Below are 18,075 nucleotides of genomic sequence, written 5' to 3' on the forward strand. Positions count from 1 at the left end.
TCTTTGATATTTGTACATAGAAGTTCTTTAGCCAGTTGGAAACAAATCAAAATTTTAGGAGAAAACTCACAGTGACTACCACTCATTCATACATGCCTGCCACTCTTTCTGTAAGCGTGTGGATGGATGTATGTACACAGTATTGCTTTTCTATCTGGGTTGTTTGTATCATCTTACAGCCTAGGTTAAGAAGCCATGTTCCAAAAGTACCCCTTCTCTGCACGGCCCCCCCCCCACCCAGCCCCGAGTTATTACTCAAAAGGAAAGTAAATACAGGCCACAGTCTCCAAGGATCCCCCAGGCTTCTGAGGGGAAGAAATCACAAACCCAGCCCCGCCTGTGCTGGGGTTGAGGGGCTATAGGAGAGGCCCAGCCCAGCATGGGGAGTCAGGAAGGCTGTTTCTGAACTGTTCTCAGGGCTAGGTGGTGGAGAGATCACCTTTCCACCTGCTCACTTTTCTAGACTGGCTAGAGGTGGAGAGATCACTTCAGTATACCTGGTAGCCTCCCGTTAACGAGTTGGCTTCCTGGGGAGGGGAAAGACAAAGAAGAAGGTAATAGAAATAGAAGTGACTGGCTGTGTAGTGTCCCTTCCCCTCCCCCTGCGCTCCGAGGATGGGTATTTTCACAGCCCAGAAGGCATGAGCACACACAGTGGCCAATGAGGAAGTCCCTTTTTCCTCTGATACAGTTTTCGGCTTCCATTGCCCCAGTCAGGTTGGTAAGTTGCATTTGTTTCTGAATCTCAGTCTTCACCCTTGTGGAGCCCTGACTGCTACAGGTGCTGCGTAGGTCCCTCCATGGATGGGCGGCTGCACCTACTGCCAGAGAGGGAGCCTTTCAGAAGTGAGCTCAGGGCTGAAGTGGGACTTCTCTTCCCCACATCCCCCAGAACAGCGAGGTGGAAAGTCTGTGTATCAGTGATACTGAGAGGAGCGAGAAAGCCCCCCACAGCCTAGAGTTGCCCGCCACCGCCCCCTGGCTGCGCTGCGGCGCGGGCGTGCCTGTAGCTGCCATCTTGCTGTGCTGAAAACACTGCCGTCTGCTCCTCTGCAGGATTCTCAAAGGCTCTTTGCTGTGTCTGCAGCATTTGCTGCATCTCCCTTGATGTTGGAGTCATAGTGCCTTTTATTAAAGGCTTCTGGGCCTGAGCAGAGCTGAGTCCTTGTGAAGTTGGCATCTGCCAAGCAGTGGCGCCTTGTCTGGTCGTCAGGGAGACGGCACCAGTGTCCATGTCTTATGGGGCACAGGCTGACACTACTTCCATTACTGTTAGAAATGCTGGGAGGATATCTTTTGTTGAATTTCTTGATTCTTACTATTATTTTCATTTAAAAAAAATTGAATCCTCCTTTAAAGGAGATATCCACAGAAAGATTGCTGGGCCAAAGGTAAGATCCACTTTCTAGCCCTTAACTGTGGTCATTTTCTCTAGAGTTGGTTGCAGTGATGTGCAAATTTCATTGTCTTTGAAAGCCTCTGACTTTGAAGCTCTTACTGTTTTGTAAAATCATGTAAAACTAGCAGTTATATAAAGTGAGAGCCAACAACAAAAGAGAAAGTAATTTCAGAGGGGAAATGAAATGACGACTGAAGGATTGACGCATCCTGTGTTAAGAACTCACACTGATGTTGAGTATATTGATACCATTCCACACCAAACTGGAAAACCTCTCCAGTTCAGGGCTGATGTTTTATTGAATGAGTGAACAAATAGACCATCTGTGCTATTAAAACTAGCAAATATCAAAGGAAATTCACACTTAAAAAATTGTTTTTTTTCAAACATTCAACAGATGCTTTCTCTGAACACCTATCTTGGAACTATTGACTTTTTTTAATATTAACTTTTTTAATTGGACAATTTTTCTTTGTGAGCTTATGTATGTTTTCTGATTACACACCACATGTGTTTATTTTTTATAGATAAAGCACACAAAAAAGTGAAATCCCTGCTAAATCTACCACCCATAGATAACCTCTGTTAACTTTCTGGTATATTTCTGTCTAAACTTTTTTTCTGTGTGTCTATTTATTTGTATCTCTTCTTCCATTTTTCATATTACAAATTACAGTTTAGATATACTTTTTGCATTATTTTATACCTAGCTACATTTTATGTCTTTCTGTTTTCCCCTTAATATTGTGAACAAGTTAAGCTGTATGCAAAAAGTGATAAGGAGTTGCTACATACCATTTTCTCCTATAGAATATTGCTCTGTACAGTCACTTAAGTTTGCGACTGTTTCTCTCCTAGTGATTGTGCTACTATAGCTTTTGAGAGGATATTTTGTATATTGGTTTCTAGAATAACAGGCTCTTTCCCTCTTTTCAATGCTGGTCTCTTGTGAAGGAGGATTTCAGTTGCTGGTGCCTGCTTAGGCTCCACCCTTAGGCTCTCTCCTGATCTTCCCAGGCCCCATGTGGTCCAGTATGTTTCTCAGAGAAGACCTTCTGTGTGTTCCAGAGGTCCCCCAGCGAGCAGATCACAAGGTGGTGGACATCATTGACCAGCTGGTTGCACGTGTCATTGGAGGCAGCCTGTCTCCCAAAGAGAGAGCTCTTCTCAAGGAGGACCCTGCTTACTGGTAGGTTTCTAAATGGTGCTCTTCTGAATCCCACCTGTAAAGTACAGGGCAGTGTTTCTGTTGCTTTGATGATGTCCAGAGAAGAAAGTGAAGTGTTTATTTTGAGCTGTGGTGTCAGTCGATAGGAAGAGTATGAGGGTGGGTCAGATTCATATGGGTTCAGATTCCTTGTCTGTGCTGATTTGAGGATGAGGTGAGAGACGCGTGCAAAGAGTGAGTGTGAGATGAGGAATACGTCACAGCAGTTGTTTGTGATTTATTGCTGCTCTCTGTTCAACTGTCTTCCTTTTGTCTTATTGCCTCTTTGCTTGAATAGAACAGTTTTTTAAAATTAAAGTTTCTGCCATAAATATTAATACAGTATTTGCTTATTAGAAAAGGAAAAAAGAAGAGTAGAAAGTTGGGCGAAGCCACCTGTGCTCTCTCTGGTGCCCCCTGGCGTTTGGGGGTATTTGTTAGCATCTTTCTGCTCCTTGCAGGCGGTGTGGTCTTTCACACGGTTGTGGTTATGCGGTGATATGCCCTACTCCTTTTACACAGGAAAGCCCTCGTGTTTCCTGCTTTTTGTAAACATTTCAGATGGCTGTGTTTACTGGCCTGCAGAGTAGGTGATCAGTTTATTTAGCCATTCCTCTTTGTTGGATTTTTAGAATTTTTTGTTTTTTAAATAACATGCCCTTCCCTTATTTATTTAAATTTTTTAAGAAGTTATTTATTTACTTGATTGAGTCAAGTCTTAGTTGCCTCCTGTGGCATCTCTCTTTGAGGCACGTGGACTCCGGTTGTGGCGCTTGGACTCAGTAGTGGTGGTGTGTGGGCTCAGTTCTCTGGGGCCTGTGGGGTCTCAGTTCTCCAACCAGGTAGTGAACCTGTGTCCCCTGTGTTGCACGGTAGATTCTTTTCTTTTGCAAAAATTTGTTTATTTTTGGCTGCGCTGGGCGTCTTGCTGCATGCAGGCTTTCTCTAGTGGTGGTAAGCGGGGATGGCCCTTTGTTGCAGGGCGCGGGTTTTCCATTGGTGTGACTTCTGTTGCGGAGCATGGGCTCTCGGTGGGTGGGCTTCAGCAGTTGCAGTGTGTGGGCTCAGGAGGCGTGGCCCACAGGCCTCATTGCCCCTTGGCATGTGGGCTCTTCCCCAGCCAGGGGTCAGACCCATGTCTGCTGCATTCACAGGTGGATTTGGACCAGCCGGGAGATCCCTGAATTTTCTGTTCTTGCTGTTGTAATTACTAAAGATGCTTGAAAGGTAAAAATCTCTGTGTAATGGTGCCAGAGCTTTGGTGCTTACCAGTATGAGTTCCAGGAGGAGAGTTAGAAATTGTTATGGTTTTATTTTTACAGAATTCTTGAATTCACCTAGGCTATGTTCATATGTTGAATAAGACAGGCATGTAACTTAAAAGTTAAAAAAAAACAACACCAATAACCTAATTGCCCCAGTATCATTTACTGAATACTTTTTATTTAGCAAATCTTTTGCTTTTTGTGCACTTGGTACCATTCTAAGCACTTTACTGATTTAAGCACTAGCTGGCCAAACCCTCATAAACAACCTCTTGAAGTAGATATGTTGTCATCTTTACAGACAGAAAGCTTGAGACTTAAAGAGGTCTCTTGCCTGGAGGATGCACAGCTAGTGACAGACAGAGCTGAGAGTCACACTCAGGCTCTGTGGTCTCAGCCAGTGCTTATGCTGAAGGAAGGAGTCTAGATAGCCTCAGACTGACAGATGAAAACAGGGACCAATTCCTCTGGGTAAGATGTCATGTAGACTTGAAAGACCCAGGGACAGTTTCCAGGGGATTGTCGAGGCCATTGGGCTGGAGGGAAAGGGGACCCTGAGAGGACTGGGAGCGTGTGTCCCTGCCCTGTGACTGCTGTACACTCCCCACAGGCTCACGGTCACTGACAGCTGGGGGTGGCAGACAGAATCAGAGCCAGGCTTGGGGGTATATGTGGTGGTGGTGGGAGGGCCTGCAAATCAAATGTAAGCATGTATTTGAGGAAAATCAGCATTATGAAAGAGGATCATCAAACTCAACAGATCTGACACCTAACACAGAGTTACTCTAAGATAAAGAAGATTGTCTAAAAACACATATGTGATTAATAGTCTTAGATGGATAATAGCATAGTATATCCGTGAAATAGGAACTGCTTATTATGGAAAATAGCCAATTAAGGATCTTGGAATTGAAGAATGTGATTGTTGAAATCTCACATTAAAATCTCAGTGGTTGGCTGATAGAATTGATCTCAATGAAGAACAGATTAGGGAGCTGACTCAGAGACTTGATCACCTGTGAACTCCTTCAGAATTACCCAGAGCCTATAAGAAGAGTGTGCAAACAAACAGTGTTAAAAAAAACAAACAGTAAACTTAGGTTTTTGGTGTATATGTTTAAATTCTTAAGTCAAAGTAGTACTTGTATTTGATATACCAAAAAAATCAATGTTATCACAAAAGGCAAAATGTTTCTGCCATGATCCATTCTCATGCCAGTTCCACTCTTTTTTTTTTTTCTTTTCTTTTGGCCATGCCAGTGCAGCCTGTGGGATCTTTATTCCCCAACCAGGGATCAAACCCATGCCCCTCCTACAGTAGAAGAGTGGAGTCTTAACCACTGGTCTGCCAGAGAAGTCCCTGAGTTTGCTCCTTAGAGACAGTCACTTTTAGTTCTTTAAGCTTCTTTTAACAGTTAACTGTTATATCCCTAGAGATGACACACCTATGCTGCTCTTTCTCTCTCTTTTTTTTTTTTAATGCCTGAGCTATGCGTCTTGTGAGATATTAGTTCCCCAACCAGGGATTGAACCCAGGTCCTGGCAGTGAAAGCACCAAGTCCAAACCAGTGGCCCACCAGGGAATTTCCCAAAGCATTTTCTTCGTAACAAAAAGTATATAACTCAAGCCTCACAGCAACCTGGTGAAGTGACTTATTGTTATCACCCATCTGATCTTATAGGTGGAGAAACTGAGGCACAGAAAGATTCAATAAATCTCCCAGCTAGTAAGTGACTACGCTGGAATTTGAACCTGGCAGGCTAGCTCAGAAATACTCTGTGCTTTTGTTGTTATGCTCCGCTAGAGCTGGGGGAGATGGGCTTGTGACTGATGGGTTGAACCTGCACTTGGCATTAGAATCGACCACAGCAAAGGGCCTCCCATGGTGGGGATCTGGATCACCTGGCATTTACTCCACTTTCTGCCATGGATAGGGGGCTGCATTTGACTTGAGAACTGGAGCATCTGTGTTGGTCCACCTTCCCTTGTGTAGGAACCTAGGCTTGTTAGGGTGCAGTCTTTCAGGATGCTGCTGCTGGCCCAGCAGTGTCTAGGGCAGCAGAGGAGCCAGCACAGCCTGTTCCCCCAGGTCCAGCCAGACCTGGACTGTGCAGTGAGCGTCAGCAGGAGCTCCACACACAGCCGCCTACGAGGGACACGCCACATCACACAGAACTGCCAGCACCCTGCTGTGCACTGCCACCTCACGGCCGGTCCGCTTCTGCCTCTGGCACTGGGGAACCTCATCTAGTATATGTGCTGCCGAAGCGAGCACGGGGAACCTCGTCTAATATATGACCTCAGTAGCAGACAGTCCAAGAGCCTCGTGAAATACTGCCATACTCACCAGATGCTACTTGTTCTTTAACACAAACTGAAGTTGAACATTCACAAAAACCTTGGTATGAATGAGGTCATGGAGAAAATTACAGACCGTCCCAGGAAAGGAAAATCATGTTGGCCACATTGTGCAATGCATAAAACTTGAAGCCAGCAACATCCTAAATAAAACTAGCTTCTAATAACTTTAGTATGAAAGAGAATTAGAATTGAAATTAGAAACTCTTCAGAAGGAAGTAGCAGGTTGGGGGAAAGGTACAACCTTGCATGTGTTTATCAGAAATAAAGAGTGAAGATAACCATTCAATTCATGAGGCAAGGAAAAAATGGTGAAAGAAGCCCAGAGACTAGGAAGGAAGGGTTAATAGAGATGAAGGAAAGTGCTAATGAAATGGTCTGCAAAGTAAATAATGTGAAAGACCCCTCCATTGCCCTTTCTCACCCACTCCTTAGAGCAAATTCTTATGTTTACTTATTCTTTCAACCTGTGTGAAAAAAAACAAATATACATGGATGTTATGTACACAAAGGCAGTTTCATAGGGTATGTTTCAGTGTTGGACTTCTGTAGCTTGTTCTCCATGGGCTGTATCACGGATCTCTTTCTGTGTTAGTACATGTAATGTCAGTACATGTAACTCAGACTCCTCTTTTCAGTACTCTTCTCCTTATGACTCTGGCCCATGATTTCACATCAATGGCACGCTATCCTTAATGATGTAATTAAAAGGTCGCAGAGTGTCCACCACTTGAAGGGTGTCACCTCCTGAAAGCAGTGTCTGGGAGGAATCCCTGCCTTTCCCTGGCAGCAGAGGGCTTCTGTGTGAGGCCGCCAGGAGCTGTGAGCTCCTTCATGGTGCTGAAATCGAGGAGGAGTCAACCAGTGCTCCATCAAAGCTCCTGATCACCCTCTGGTCACTCTGAGCAGGACACATGCCCATGGCCCAGCACTGGGTCCTTGGTAGAGCTGGGCAGAGCCTCTCCATCAGCAAGGAGGCCACCAAGTGGAAAGGGTTTGCAGAAGTGTATTCACAGCAGCAATTTGGCTGTGCTGGTATATTCACAAATGTCCTGCTGTTCCTGTTTTGTTACATAGGTTTTTGTCTGATGACAGTAGTCTGGAGTATAAATATTACAAGCTGAAACTGGCAGAGATGCAGCGGATGAGCCAGACCTTGCCAGGCACAGATGAGAAGCCGACGGCAGCAGAGTGTGCGGTCCGGGCGATGCTGTACGCCAGGGCAGTCCGCAGCCTCAAGAGGAGGCTCCTCCCAGCTCGGCGGCGGGGACATCCTCGCACTCACGGGCTCCGGGGCTGCAAAGTGAGGAGAGCCACCACTGGGACCCAGACCCTGCTCTCCTCAGGCACCAGGTTGAAGCACCATGGCCGGCAGGCCCCGGGCTCCCTGCTGGGCAAGCCGCCCCAGCCGGACAGAAATGATGCTGCCAAGGACTGCCCCCCAGAGCTGGCTGGACCCTCACCTCGGGACCCCAGCCCAGAAGCCTCCGGCCCATCCCCCAAACCAGCAGGCATGGATGTCTCTGAAGTCCCTCAGACCTCTTCTCCCTGCCTGTCTGCTGATGGTGAGTGCTCACCCCTGTCTCCGTCCTTTGGGCCCCAGCCCCAACTCTGATCCATCTCCAGGGGTCTCTGCAGAGTCAGGCAACTTCAGTGGGCTGGGCTGGGCAGGGCAGCAGGCGGCAGCAAAAGGGATCCGGCCAGGATGGTGCACACCGAGGCGCTCTCCTCTCCCCTTGTCACGGGGCTGGCCCTGGAGTCCTGCTGCTCCCTTCCTCTTGTCCTGAGTGCGGAGCCCGCAGGAGTGCTGCCGCTGAGTCTGCGCCTCCCTGCACAGTTCCCCTGCTGACCAGCAGGGCGCACCATGTGCCCGTGCTTGGGGCATTGAGCTTCTTGATCCCAGTCTCTATTCTTGCCCCTTGTACTTCTCATCCGGCGGCCCTGGTTTGCATTCTGTTTCCTCTTCCCTGCTAAGCTCTCTCCTTTCCTTCCTTTGAGTTAGGTGACTTGCAGCTTCTTCTGTTTCTCCCAAACATGGCCTTCTCCTTCCACAACAGGGCTGCCCTGTGGCCAGTACTTCCCTCAGCACTAGATGGGAATGTAGAGGAAAAAATCTACCCAACCGATAACATTTTTCTAGTTATTGCTGTGTAACAAGCCAGTGCAAACTGTGACTTCAAACAGAAGGCATCAAATGTTGTTTCAAGTCGCTAGGCTGGGCCTGCCAGCTGCAGGCAGTGGCCAATAGTCAGGGACTGTTAGCTGAGGAGATGGAGCTTGTGGGCTACATGCCGTCAACCCCCAGCAGTAAGCCTGATGGTTCGCTTGGGTATCCAGGAGCTGCAGAGGAGGTGCTTGAGGCGTCTCAGGCCCAGGCTGCACATTTCTGTCACATCCTCAGTCAGAGCGAGTCCCAGTGCCAGCCCCAGTTCAGAGGGAGGAAAGAGAGCCCACCTCTGCTGTGCAGAGTGGCAGGAGCACGTGGCAAAGGGCCAGACCACAATCACAGGCCGTCTTTGTGATTGGTTTCCACAACCCCATGGTGTTCACGTGGAGATTAGCAGCTCAGAACCAGGACATGACAGTTGCTTTATTTTGTAGTTGATATGAAGACAATGGAGACTGCAGAGAAACTGGCCAAATTTGTTGCTCAGGTGGGACCAGAGATTGAACAGTTCAGCATAGAAAACAGCATTGACAACCCTGACCTTTGGTACGTACCCATCACACCCCTTTGATTTATGTTTACCTCATGAGTGTCCTGAGAGCCCACAGAGGGTCGTCCCCAGGATAGATCATGACTTCTCTTCCACTGAGCTCAGGACTTTTCGGGAGAAGCATCTGTCTGGGGTTGTTAGAGATCTGTCCTCTTATGGGGCGTCAGGAAAAGCCGCCCCCAGAGGGAAGTTTAAGCTGGATCCAAAGGCTCAGTGGGTGTTGGTCAGGGGAAGGGGGAGAGAATGCCCTGGCAGCAGGATCTGTAGGTTCCCCAGAACCTTTGCAGAGGCAAAGAGGAGAGTGTGTCCTGTGAGTCTGAGGAGGAGGGCACTGCCCTGCTCATGCTAGCAGCTCTGGGCAGGATGAAAACGTGCTGCTCGTGAAGCATGATGATGGGTTTTGGTATAGGTGTGAGCAACAAGCACTTCGCCGTAGTAGTGGCTTGGCACCCTTGTCCGCCTTCAGTGGGGTCAACATTCAGCATTCTACAGCCCGAAGGCCATAGAACCCACCCTGCCTGCGGTGCGAATTCTCCTTAAGGGGGAAGCCGCCTGAGGGCCATGTGTTCTCAGTACTGAGCCTTAACTTGGCTGAGCTCCCCTTGCATTGGGAGGGATTCCCATGCTATATGGATTGCATCCTACTGCCAGCCAGGGGTTCTGGACCCTTGCCCTGTTCCCAACATGCTAGAGAGTTGTGCCTTAGTTTACTTAAGGATATGGTTAAAAATTTTACATTTCCTGGAACATTTCTGGGAGTCAGCATGTCTAAGCTCTTCTAGCAAATTTGGATGTTGAGTAGGTCCTGCACTGGGTACCTCTTACTTCCTGTGAGGCCCACACGAGCCACATGGAGCACTGGTGGCCTTGCAGGTACTCAGCCTAGTACTGCCTTTTACAGGCCTTTGGGCTGCTGGGCCTTACAGATCTCAGAGCTGGGCTGCCACCGCATGCAGGACCTCACACTAGCAGGTCCAGGCATAGGCAACAACTCGGTGAAGGGCAGGCTGGAGCATTTCAGCGGTTTTCTTTTTTCTCCCAGTGCAGAAAGAGAACTCTGCATTGTCCTGCTTGCTTGGCACTGGCAGGGCTTGGTGTTATTCCTCAGCCTCTGTGGCAGCCTTTTCTGAGCACTGTTTCTCAAAAGATGCTGTCCCCTTTGTCCCCTGCAGAGAGAGCCCGAAAACTCCAGCAGCCTCAGGTGGGGTGATGCATTTTCACCCCCATTGCTCGTAGGATAGTTGGAAAATGACTGCACCCAACACCCACCTATTTAGTAAAAGGCAAGATGACTTTGTGTTTCTTTCCCTTAGAAGAATCACACCTGTAATGTGTGTAGTAGTTGCTTCAGTTAATTTCATTTTGTGTTTGTGGTTATGTCATCAGTTTGACACAGCCAAGTTCATTTGCTTCTGCTGAGAATCTATTTGAAGGCTTTTTTTCTTATCCTTTTTAATTTAATTTTTAAAATAAGTCCAGAATTTGTATGGCTCTAAAGTAAAAATTATAAAAGGTAAACTCAGAGAAGTCTCATTCTCCCCATCCATCGATAATAAGAAACCATTTTCATTTATTTGTTGTGTGTGTGTGTGTGTGTGTGTGTGTATTTCCCTCTTAGTTCCCACAGCACAAGTAGGTTTCTGCATGTAATAGGGCCTTTTGTATCTCGCTTTTTTCCCTTCACAACACGCCCTGCCCCACCTGTGTCCTCGCTCTCCAGGCTGTTGTCTTGTCCTCCCCACACAGCCACATCTCACCCTGCTCCCAGTGTGCTTGAGAATACAATTAAGAGGGCTTCCCTGGGGGTCGGGGGGTTTGAGAGTTTGCCTGCCAGCACAGGGGACATGGGTTCAGTGCCTGGTCCCGGAAGATTCCACATCCCCTGTGCCGCAACTGCTGAGCCTACATGCCATAACTACTGAAACCCAAGCACCCTGGAGCCCGTGCTCCGAAACAAGAGAGGCCACCAAAATGAGAAGCCCACCTACCTCAGAAGAGTGGCCCCTGCTTGACGCAGCTAGAGAAACCTGCACACAGCAACAGAGACCCCGCACAACCAAAATTAAATAAATACATCTTGAAGAAGAAAGAGTACAATTAAGAGATCTGCATGGGCTGGGCTTGTAAAGGGATCAGCCTGCCTTTGACAGGAGTTTTACTGCATCCTTCTTTGGAAAAGAAGAAACATAAAAAGAAGCAACTTGTTCAAAGTCCAAATTCTTACTTTATGGATGTAAAAAGTCCAGGTAGCTACGAGATTACCCTGGTTTTCAGCCATGCTCAGACTGGTGCTTTGTGTAAGTTGTTCACTAGTGTGGTGTCAGCCAACAGGAGGAAAGACCAGATTCACAGAAGGGTGTTCATGTAGAAAAGCAACACTGATGATCCACACACCTTCCTGAGCTCGTGTTCTATCACAGGAAGCCCTATCAGTTCAGTAATTCCAGTTCATCTGCCTAGATTAACTAATCATGTTTAATTTTGTAAGGTATACAACTTGCTCTCCTATTTTGATGTCAGTTTTTCAATAAAGTTTTGATTATGGGTGAAAAAATACAATTAAAAATCTTTCCTGTAGCACAGAACCAATTTAAATATTTTTCTAAAAAGCTGCCTGTTGTCCCAACACCATTTGTTGAAAAGGTGGTTTTTTTCCCACCTTCATCAGATACTGTGTTTCTGCTCTTTCTCTTGATCTGTCTGTCCATAGGCCAGTATCTTACTGTTAAAACTGTGTAGGCTTTACACACCTTGTAATATGTGGTGGAGCTGGGCCTCTTACTGATCTTGTTCTGGGGGTGTTCCTAGATATTCTTGCATACTTATGTTTCTGTATGCATACCTGGTGACTCAGATGGTAAAGAATCTGCTTGCAGTGCAGGAGACCTGAGTTTGATCCCTGAGTCAGGAATATCTCCTGGAGAAGGAAATGGCAGCCCACTCCAGTATTCTTGTTTGGAGAATCCTATGGACCGGGGAGCCTGGCAAGCTATAGTCTATGGAGTCACAAAGAGCTGGACACTACTGAGAGATTAACCCTCCTCTTCATGAACTTAAGAATCACGTTCAGATCCAGAAAAAAAAAATGATGCTTTTACTTTTATACAGTAATATTTAGTTAGGGAAGAATTGACTCTTATGAGGCTGAGTTGTCCTTTCCAAGAACAAGGGCTGTCTTTCCTTTGGCCCAAGTATATTTTGTGTGTGTTTGGTTTCTCAGCACCAGCCACACCTCCAAGCTATGACTAAGGCCATTGAACTCTGAGGTGCAGAGAGGCCTTGTTGCCCCCGTATTCATGCAGCTTTGTCGCAGGACGTGAGGCAGGAGGTGCTGTGGTTGACACACCTTTCTCCATCTCATGGCTGGAGGGCGGGAGGAACAGAGAGTCACAGCACACGCAGGCCTAGAGTGGCCGGTGACGTAATTAGAGATGAGGTAAGGCCCAGGCCGGATCTCCTGGGTGTGGTGTTGGAGCTCGTTCCAGCGTGTTCCCTGAATGTCCCTGCATACCTTGTTCCTCCAACTCCCTCCCCAAGAAAGCAGTTAGGCCTCTTATGTTTCTGGCTCCTTTGTTAAATTAGTAATACTCCTCAAACTTTCTATCTCATTGTAAGGCTGACCATCAAGAAAGAAAGGCTGCCTTTCTACCACAGCCGGTAGAAAGAGGCCGTGTGTCTGCTTCTTTGTGCCACCCCCCATTCTCTCAGGTCCATTTGGACAGTTTCAGAAAACAGGAATGTTAGAGAACCCTCTGGTTAACCCGTGTATTTCATCCTTATCCTAGGTTTCTACATGACCAAAACAGTTCGGCTTTCAAATTCTATCGAAAGAAGGTATTTGAACTGTGCCCGTCGATTCGCTTTACGTCATCTCCACTGACGCTCCATGCCAGTGAGCGCGCCGATTCTCAGGAGAGCCCCCTGGGGCCCCCGGAAGGAGAAGGGGAGTTTGAGGACGAGCCCTCTCAGCACGAGGCTGAGCTGGAGAGCCCAGAGGCGATGCCTGAGGAGGAGGAGGAGGACGACGACGAGGAGGAGGACGAGGAAGGGGCCGAGGAGGCCTCCCCTCCTGGAGCTGCCTCCAGGCCGGCAGAAGGGGCCAAGCCTGAGGGCTCGGAGGGCAGCCCCCCAGCCGACGGCCTCCTGAGCGAGGTGGCTGAGGACAGCCCGGCGGGGGGGCCTGCCCTGTCCCAGGCCTCCTCAGGGGCCTGCTTCCCCCGGAAGAGGATCAGCAGCAAGTCACTGAAGGTTGGCATGATCCCGGCTCCCAAGAGGCTGTGTCTCATCCAGGAGCCCAAGGGTGAGTGCGTGGGTGTTGGTCCAGTGGCCACAACACTTCTTCTTTTTAATACCTGAGGAGGGATGGTGCTCAGCTGGGGGCCATGGAAAATCATGGAGACATGGCCTGTTTTGAGGAATTTACCTGACCCCCCCCAGCCCAAGTTTAGTTGCAAGATGACCGGCTGGCCCCTGTCATCCCTTCTGCCTCTGATTACTCCAGCTAACCTGGGCACTACCTTTCAGAATCCCCCCCAGGGCCAGCACAACCTGGGGCTCCTTGGTCTTGTATTTTATTTAACCTAAAATAGTCCTATTGGTCTTGCACACAGTCCAAAATGTTCATGAGAAACTGACGTTTCCAGTTGGTCCAGAGTTGGCACTCTAAGGAGATGCTGCCTTTGGCTTTTAGCACCCCACATGTTGCTTGTTATTTTCTGTTATTGCTCGGCTTCCAACAGGGGAGTCCTGGCTGTGGAAGGAACAGGCCTGGGTCATCTTGGCTGTTTACTGCCTATGATCTAGAGGGGTGCCCAGCTTTCTGAGCACTGCCCCCACCCCTCCTCCTGCAAGGCCCCAGGGTAGTGATACCTGCTTGATGATGTTGAGGCAGGGGCCGTGGATCTGTCTGGGGCAGCAGTTAGTGGGACCTGTGGAGCCCACACTCTGCCAGCCTTGACCATGGAAGGTCATCTCCTGCTCACCTATAGGGAGGGTCAAAGTTCTTGAGGTACAATTTACCAGCAATAAAAGCGCACTCTTTTCAAGTGGCTAGTTCATGGAGTTTTGGCAAAGATGTAGAGGCATGGGCCACCTGGCACTGCTGAGCTGGAACTTCTTCCAGAAGTGTCTCTCTGTCCCTCCACAGTATCCTCTCCTACCTGGCCGCAGCAACCACTGACCATTTTCTGGCCTTGTGGTTTTGCCTTTTTTGGACTGTCAGTAGGTAAATCACATCATGTGCCACTTTGGGTGGGCTCCCTGCTGCCCACCCAGGTCTCCACACAGCCAGGCCTGGGCCGTGTTTCTCCTGTGGGGCTGATCCTTCGATGCTTGTGTGAGAGGAGGTGGTTTTGGTGAACAGTGCTGCAGTGTGTGTAGAATCTATGTGCTCTTAAGTCATTGAGAACATCATATTCACACCCAGCAGTATCAGTCTAGTTTCTGCTGCTAACAGCTCTCATGGTTTCTGTTTAGAAACGGTGTTGCAATCGATTGCTAACTCTCTGTTAAACTCTTCTGTCCTTCAGAACTTACCAGAGGGCAGTAGCACATCAGAATACTTGTTATGATGGCTTTCATGGGGGAAAAGTGGGATTCTTTCAGTTTTAGAAGCTCTCAGTTATTTGATAGGGTGGTTGATGAGATAGTACCAGACCTGCTAGTCTCTTCCTTTGTCAAATATAATAATGATGATATGATCTAGTGCTCTGTATGAGAAGTGTGATTGTTTTTACTGGAAGGTTCTGTGTGGACTTTAGTTCTTTATCTACGGAATACTTGCAGAGACATGGAAGAGGGCAGTGTCACAAATTGGTCATTTGTTGAAGCAAAATGCATTCCTCCAGTCACGGAAAGCAGTGCATGTGTTGGGTCCATCATCGTAAACGTGGCAGTCACACTTAAGGAGATTCTCCCACAGCAAGGCAGCGCTCAGCTGAGCCTCTGTGTTCGTTTCTGTGCTCTGCGGGCCAAGCGACTGGCCCCGCAGTACAGCTCCTAGCTGCCTCTGTCGGCAGAAAGGCCGTTAGCCAGAGCTGCAGCATGCTTGTCTTCCAAGTGTCAGTAATTTGGGGAAAGGACATGTGTATTTGTATATATACATTTCTTTTGTCTTCCAGTTCACGAACCAGTTCGAATTGCCTATGACAGGCCTCGGGGTCGCCCCGTGTCCAAGAAGAAGGTGAGCATGGCTGAGTGTCCTCACATGTGACATAGAGCTTGCCCAAGTTCTCAAGGGTACTGACTGCAGGCTGTACTCACTCTGCAGGCCAGGTGTCAGCATGCAAAGAACATCACACAGCCTTATCTCTCTTAAACTGTTTTGCATTGCCCAGAGCACAGGATGGAGTATTTAGTCTATTTAATGGATGGGTAAGGCCTGATGTGTGCAGTGGATCAGAGAGATGAACAAGATAATGTTTCAGCCATTGAGAGGTTAAGATTTAGTAGACTATAATTGTGGTTAAAAGAGTGCGTGGCTTTGCTAGTAAGCTGAGCGTGTGTGTGCACGCATGCGTGCGCAAGTGTTCATTAACTAGCCAGCACCTTCCTCCCGTGCTGTTTTCCATCTGCCCACCCAGAGGCAGCAGTGAGCAGGGCTATCAGCAACGGAGACGTGCAGAACCCTGAATGGTGGGTGAGGAGGAGCACGGTGGGAGGCCTGAGAGAAGCCCCGGGGCAGACACAGGTCGGCTTCGAGCCCTTTGGCCTGGAGCAGAGCGGCGGGGGTGGGGCACTGGGGACGTGGAGATGGCAGCAGCCAGGTCACGTGGGGTCTGTAGGTGGGTGTCAGCACTGTGCCCCTTCTTTGGGGAGGTGTCAGGGAGCCAAGCCTGGTGGGGATTTGGGTAGAAGACATGGTCATTAGGACTACTGTGCGGAAAGCAGCCTGTGGACTAGCGGGCCAGGCAGAGCTGAGGCCCAGGCGGGGTGAAGTGGAGTTGGTGGGACTTACGGATGGACTGAACGTGGACCAGAAAGCCAAGAAGAGTCCGGGGTGACTCTGGGGTTGTCGGCCTGGACAGTTAAGGGAACAGGGCTGCTGTTGACTGAAATGGGGCACCCCTGTGGCGGGTGGGTCATTGGCAGGAGACGAGAGCAAACTTCAGTCAAGTGAGGCTGGCCCAGCTCACCTGGGACACACGTGGGGACATCACAGGGCCCTAGCAGTCCAGGAGGTGAGTGGGGAACCAGGTGTCTCTGCGGGCGTCTGGGGTGAGGAAAGCCTGTGTGGTGGCTCAGACTGTTCTGAGTGCATCACGCCAATCTCAGCAGACAGATGAAGCGTCAGTGTGACCTCAGTTACAGCTGGGAGCAGGACCCTCCCTGTGCCTGAAGCGTGTGTTTTTAACAGGTGTGTTGAGTTTTAAGCTGAGCCAGCTCCCAGGTACCGTCTGGTGAAGCACAGCCTGCTGAAAAGGCAGCCGTTTCAGGCTCAGCCTGGCCATCCAGTCTTGGCATGAGGTCCTGTTTGTGCAACTGTAAAGTGGGACAGTCGCACCTACCTTGCAGGTCGGAGATCCCGCAAGGATTAAATGAAATGGTGTTAACCCAACATGCGGCCAGCCGGTATCCTGCCACAGTGGGTCTCTGGGGTGACTGCTGACAGGGTGGAGGTCTCCTCTGTGCACTCCGCAGCCTGGCCTCAGGTGCATGGCTTTGCTCTAGCCCCAGGAGACCGGGCAGGCTGATTGTTAGACATAGTTGAAAACTCACCAAGATATGTCCGGCTGAGTGGACCCCTGTTCCTCTTGTTGCTTCCACTTGCTCAGCCTCCCTGAAGTGGGGTGCAAGCCTGCCTTTGGGGGACCCGTGGCCAGCCTTTCCTGTCCCTTCTCCATCCTCTTTCCACCCACACTTGTACCGTCCCTGCTGCTCCTAGCTGCCTTGATCAGGACACAGGAACCTTCTCCCTGGGAGCGGATGGGCCGCTCTCGGTCTCCCTAGGCCGAGGTGGATTAAAGAAACAAGCTCAGACCGCAGGAACTGTGAGGCCTTAGCTGCCCACACTTTGCAGCACACAGTAGGTGCTCATGAATATTCATGAGTGAATGGAAATCCCCACAGCTCACCCAGGGCAGCTGTCTCCTCCAGAGGCCTCTGGGCCTTTTCATTTGTCTTTCCACAGCCTGCTCTGGAGCTCAGATCTCTGCCAGGGCTTCTCACTTCTCCACCCACAAGGTCATTCGCAGGCCCCATCCTTCCCAGCGGTACCCACCCTCAGCAAAATCTGCTCTGCTAGACACGGACCCCAGAGTCCAGGCAGAACCTCATCCCTGCCCTTGGGGAGCATTCAGAGCTCAGACACACATAGGTCAGTCAGGGTTGGTAGTAATGCCTGAGGGCTGCCCGGGAAGCTTCCAGGGTGGAGTCACTGTCCAGCGTTGTGAACGCTCTCAGGAGTGAAACGACGAGGGAAGAGTGGACGTCGAGTAGAGAGGCCCCTTTGGGACGGTTTTCCTGTGCAACCTCTCTCCGTGCCTGTCTGGCCCCCTTCTGCCTTAGCCCTGCTTCCTCTCTGACTCTGGCACTCCAGGGGCCTTCCTGTCTCAAGGCCTGTTCCCCCCAGCCTGGGATATGCCCCCTGATGACCACATGGCCACTTTCTTCATTCAGGTCTCCACTCTGGATCTTCCTAGTCAGAACTTCTGGGCCCAGTCCCTACCATCCCCTCACAAAGTTTAGTTCACAGTCTCAACACTGCAACAAGAGTGGTCGCAGCGAAGCCTGAGAGACAGGTCTGGTTCAGTTCTCTGGGGACACTTCAAGCTGTGACCGCCAACCTTTACAAATATCAGCCCACCCAGGGAATGTTGCCAGGACTGTGACTTGATCTTGAGCATCTAGGGGCATCAAAGGGGCGTTCGGGGTGTTTAGTACTGGACCATGTCCAGGTGCAGCCCAGGGGAGACTCTTGATCCAGGCACTTTGCTACCCCTCATGTGCCACACTCTTCTCTCTCCTCAGAAACCCAAGGACTTTGACTTTGCCCAGCAGAAGCTGACGGACAAGAACCTGGGGTTCCAGATGCTACAGAAGATGGGCTGGAAGGAGGGCCATGGCCTGGGCTCCTGTGGGAAGGGCATCAGGGAGCCCGTCAGCGTGTACGCGGCAGGCGTCGGGGGCCG

The 18,075-nt window shown here is 49.5% G+C and overlaps 1 protein-coding gene across 12 annotated transcripts in view; it reads left to right on the top strand.

Annotated features, from left to right (window-relative positions):
* The window catches only part of SUGP2 (SURP and G-patch domain containing 2), a 28,838-nt gene that overhangs the window by 7,331 nt on the left and 3,432 nt on the right, over positions 1-18,075 (top strand). For all 12 annotated transcript variants that reach the window (XR_010660843.1, XR_010660841.1, XR_010660842.1 and 9 more), the window contains 6 exons: positions 2,468-2,588; positions 7,308-7,795; positions 8,832-8,943; positions 12,733-13,247; positions 15,067-15,128; positions 17,915-18,051. Coding sequence is in view for 9 of the 12 variants with exons in the window: in XM_065917372.1 (XP_065773444.1) it covers positions 2,468-2,588; positions 7,308-7,795; positions 8,832-8,943; positions 12,733-13,247; positions 15,067-15,128; positions 17,915-18,051 (1,435 nt within the window). In the remaining 3 variants the exon portion in view is untranslated. The remainder of the gene's footprint in view (positions 1-2,467; positions 2,589-7,307; positions 7,796-8,831; positions 8,944-12,732; positions 13,248-15,066; positions 15,129-17,914; positions 18,052-18,075) is intronic.

The sequence above is a fragment of the Muntiacus reevesi genome, chromosome 1 (assembly GCF_963930625.1).
Source record: "Muntiacus reevesi chromosome 1, mMunRee1.1, whole genome shotgun sequence".
In the NCBI taxonomy this organism is placed as follows: Eukaryota; Metazoa; Chordata; class Mammalia; order Artiodactyla; family Cervidae; genus Muntiacus; species Muntiacus reevesi.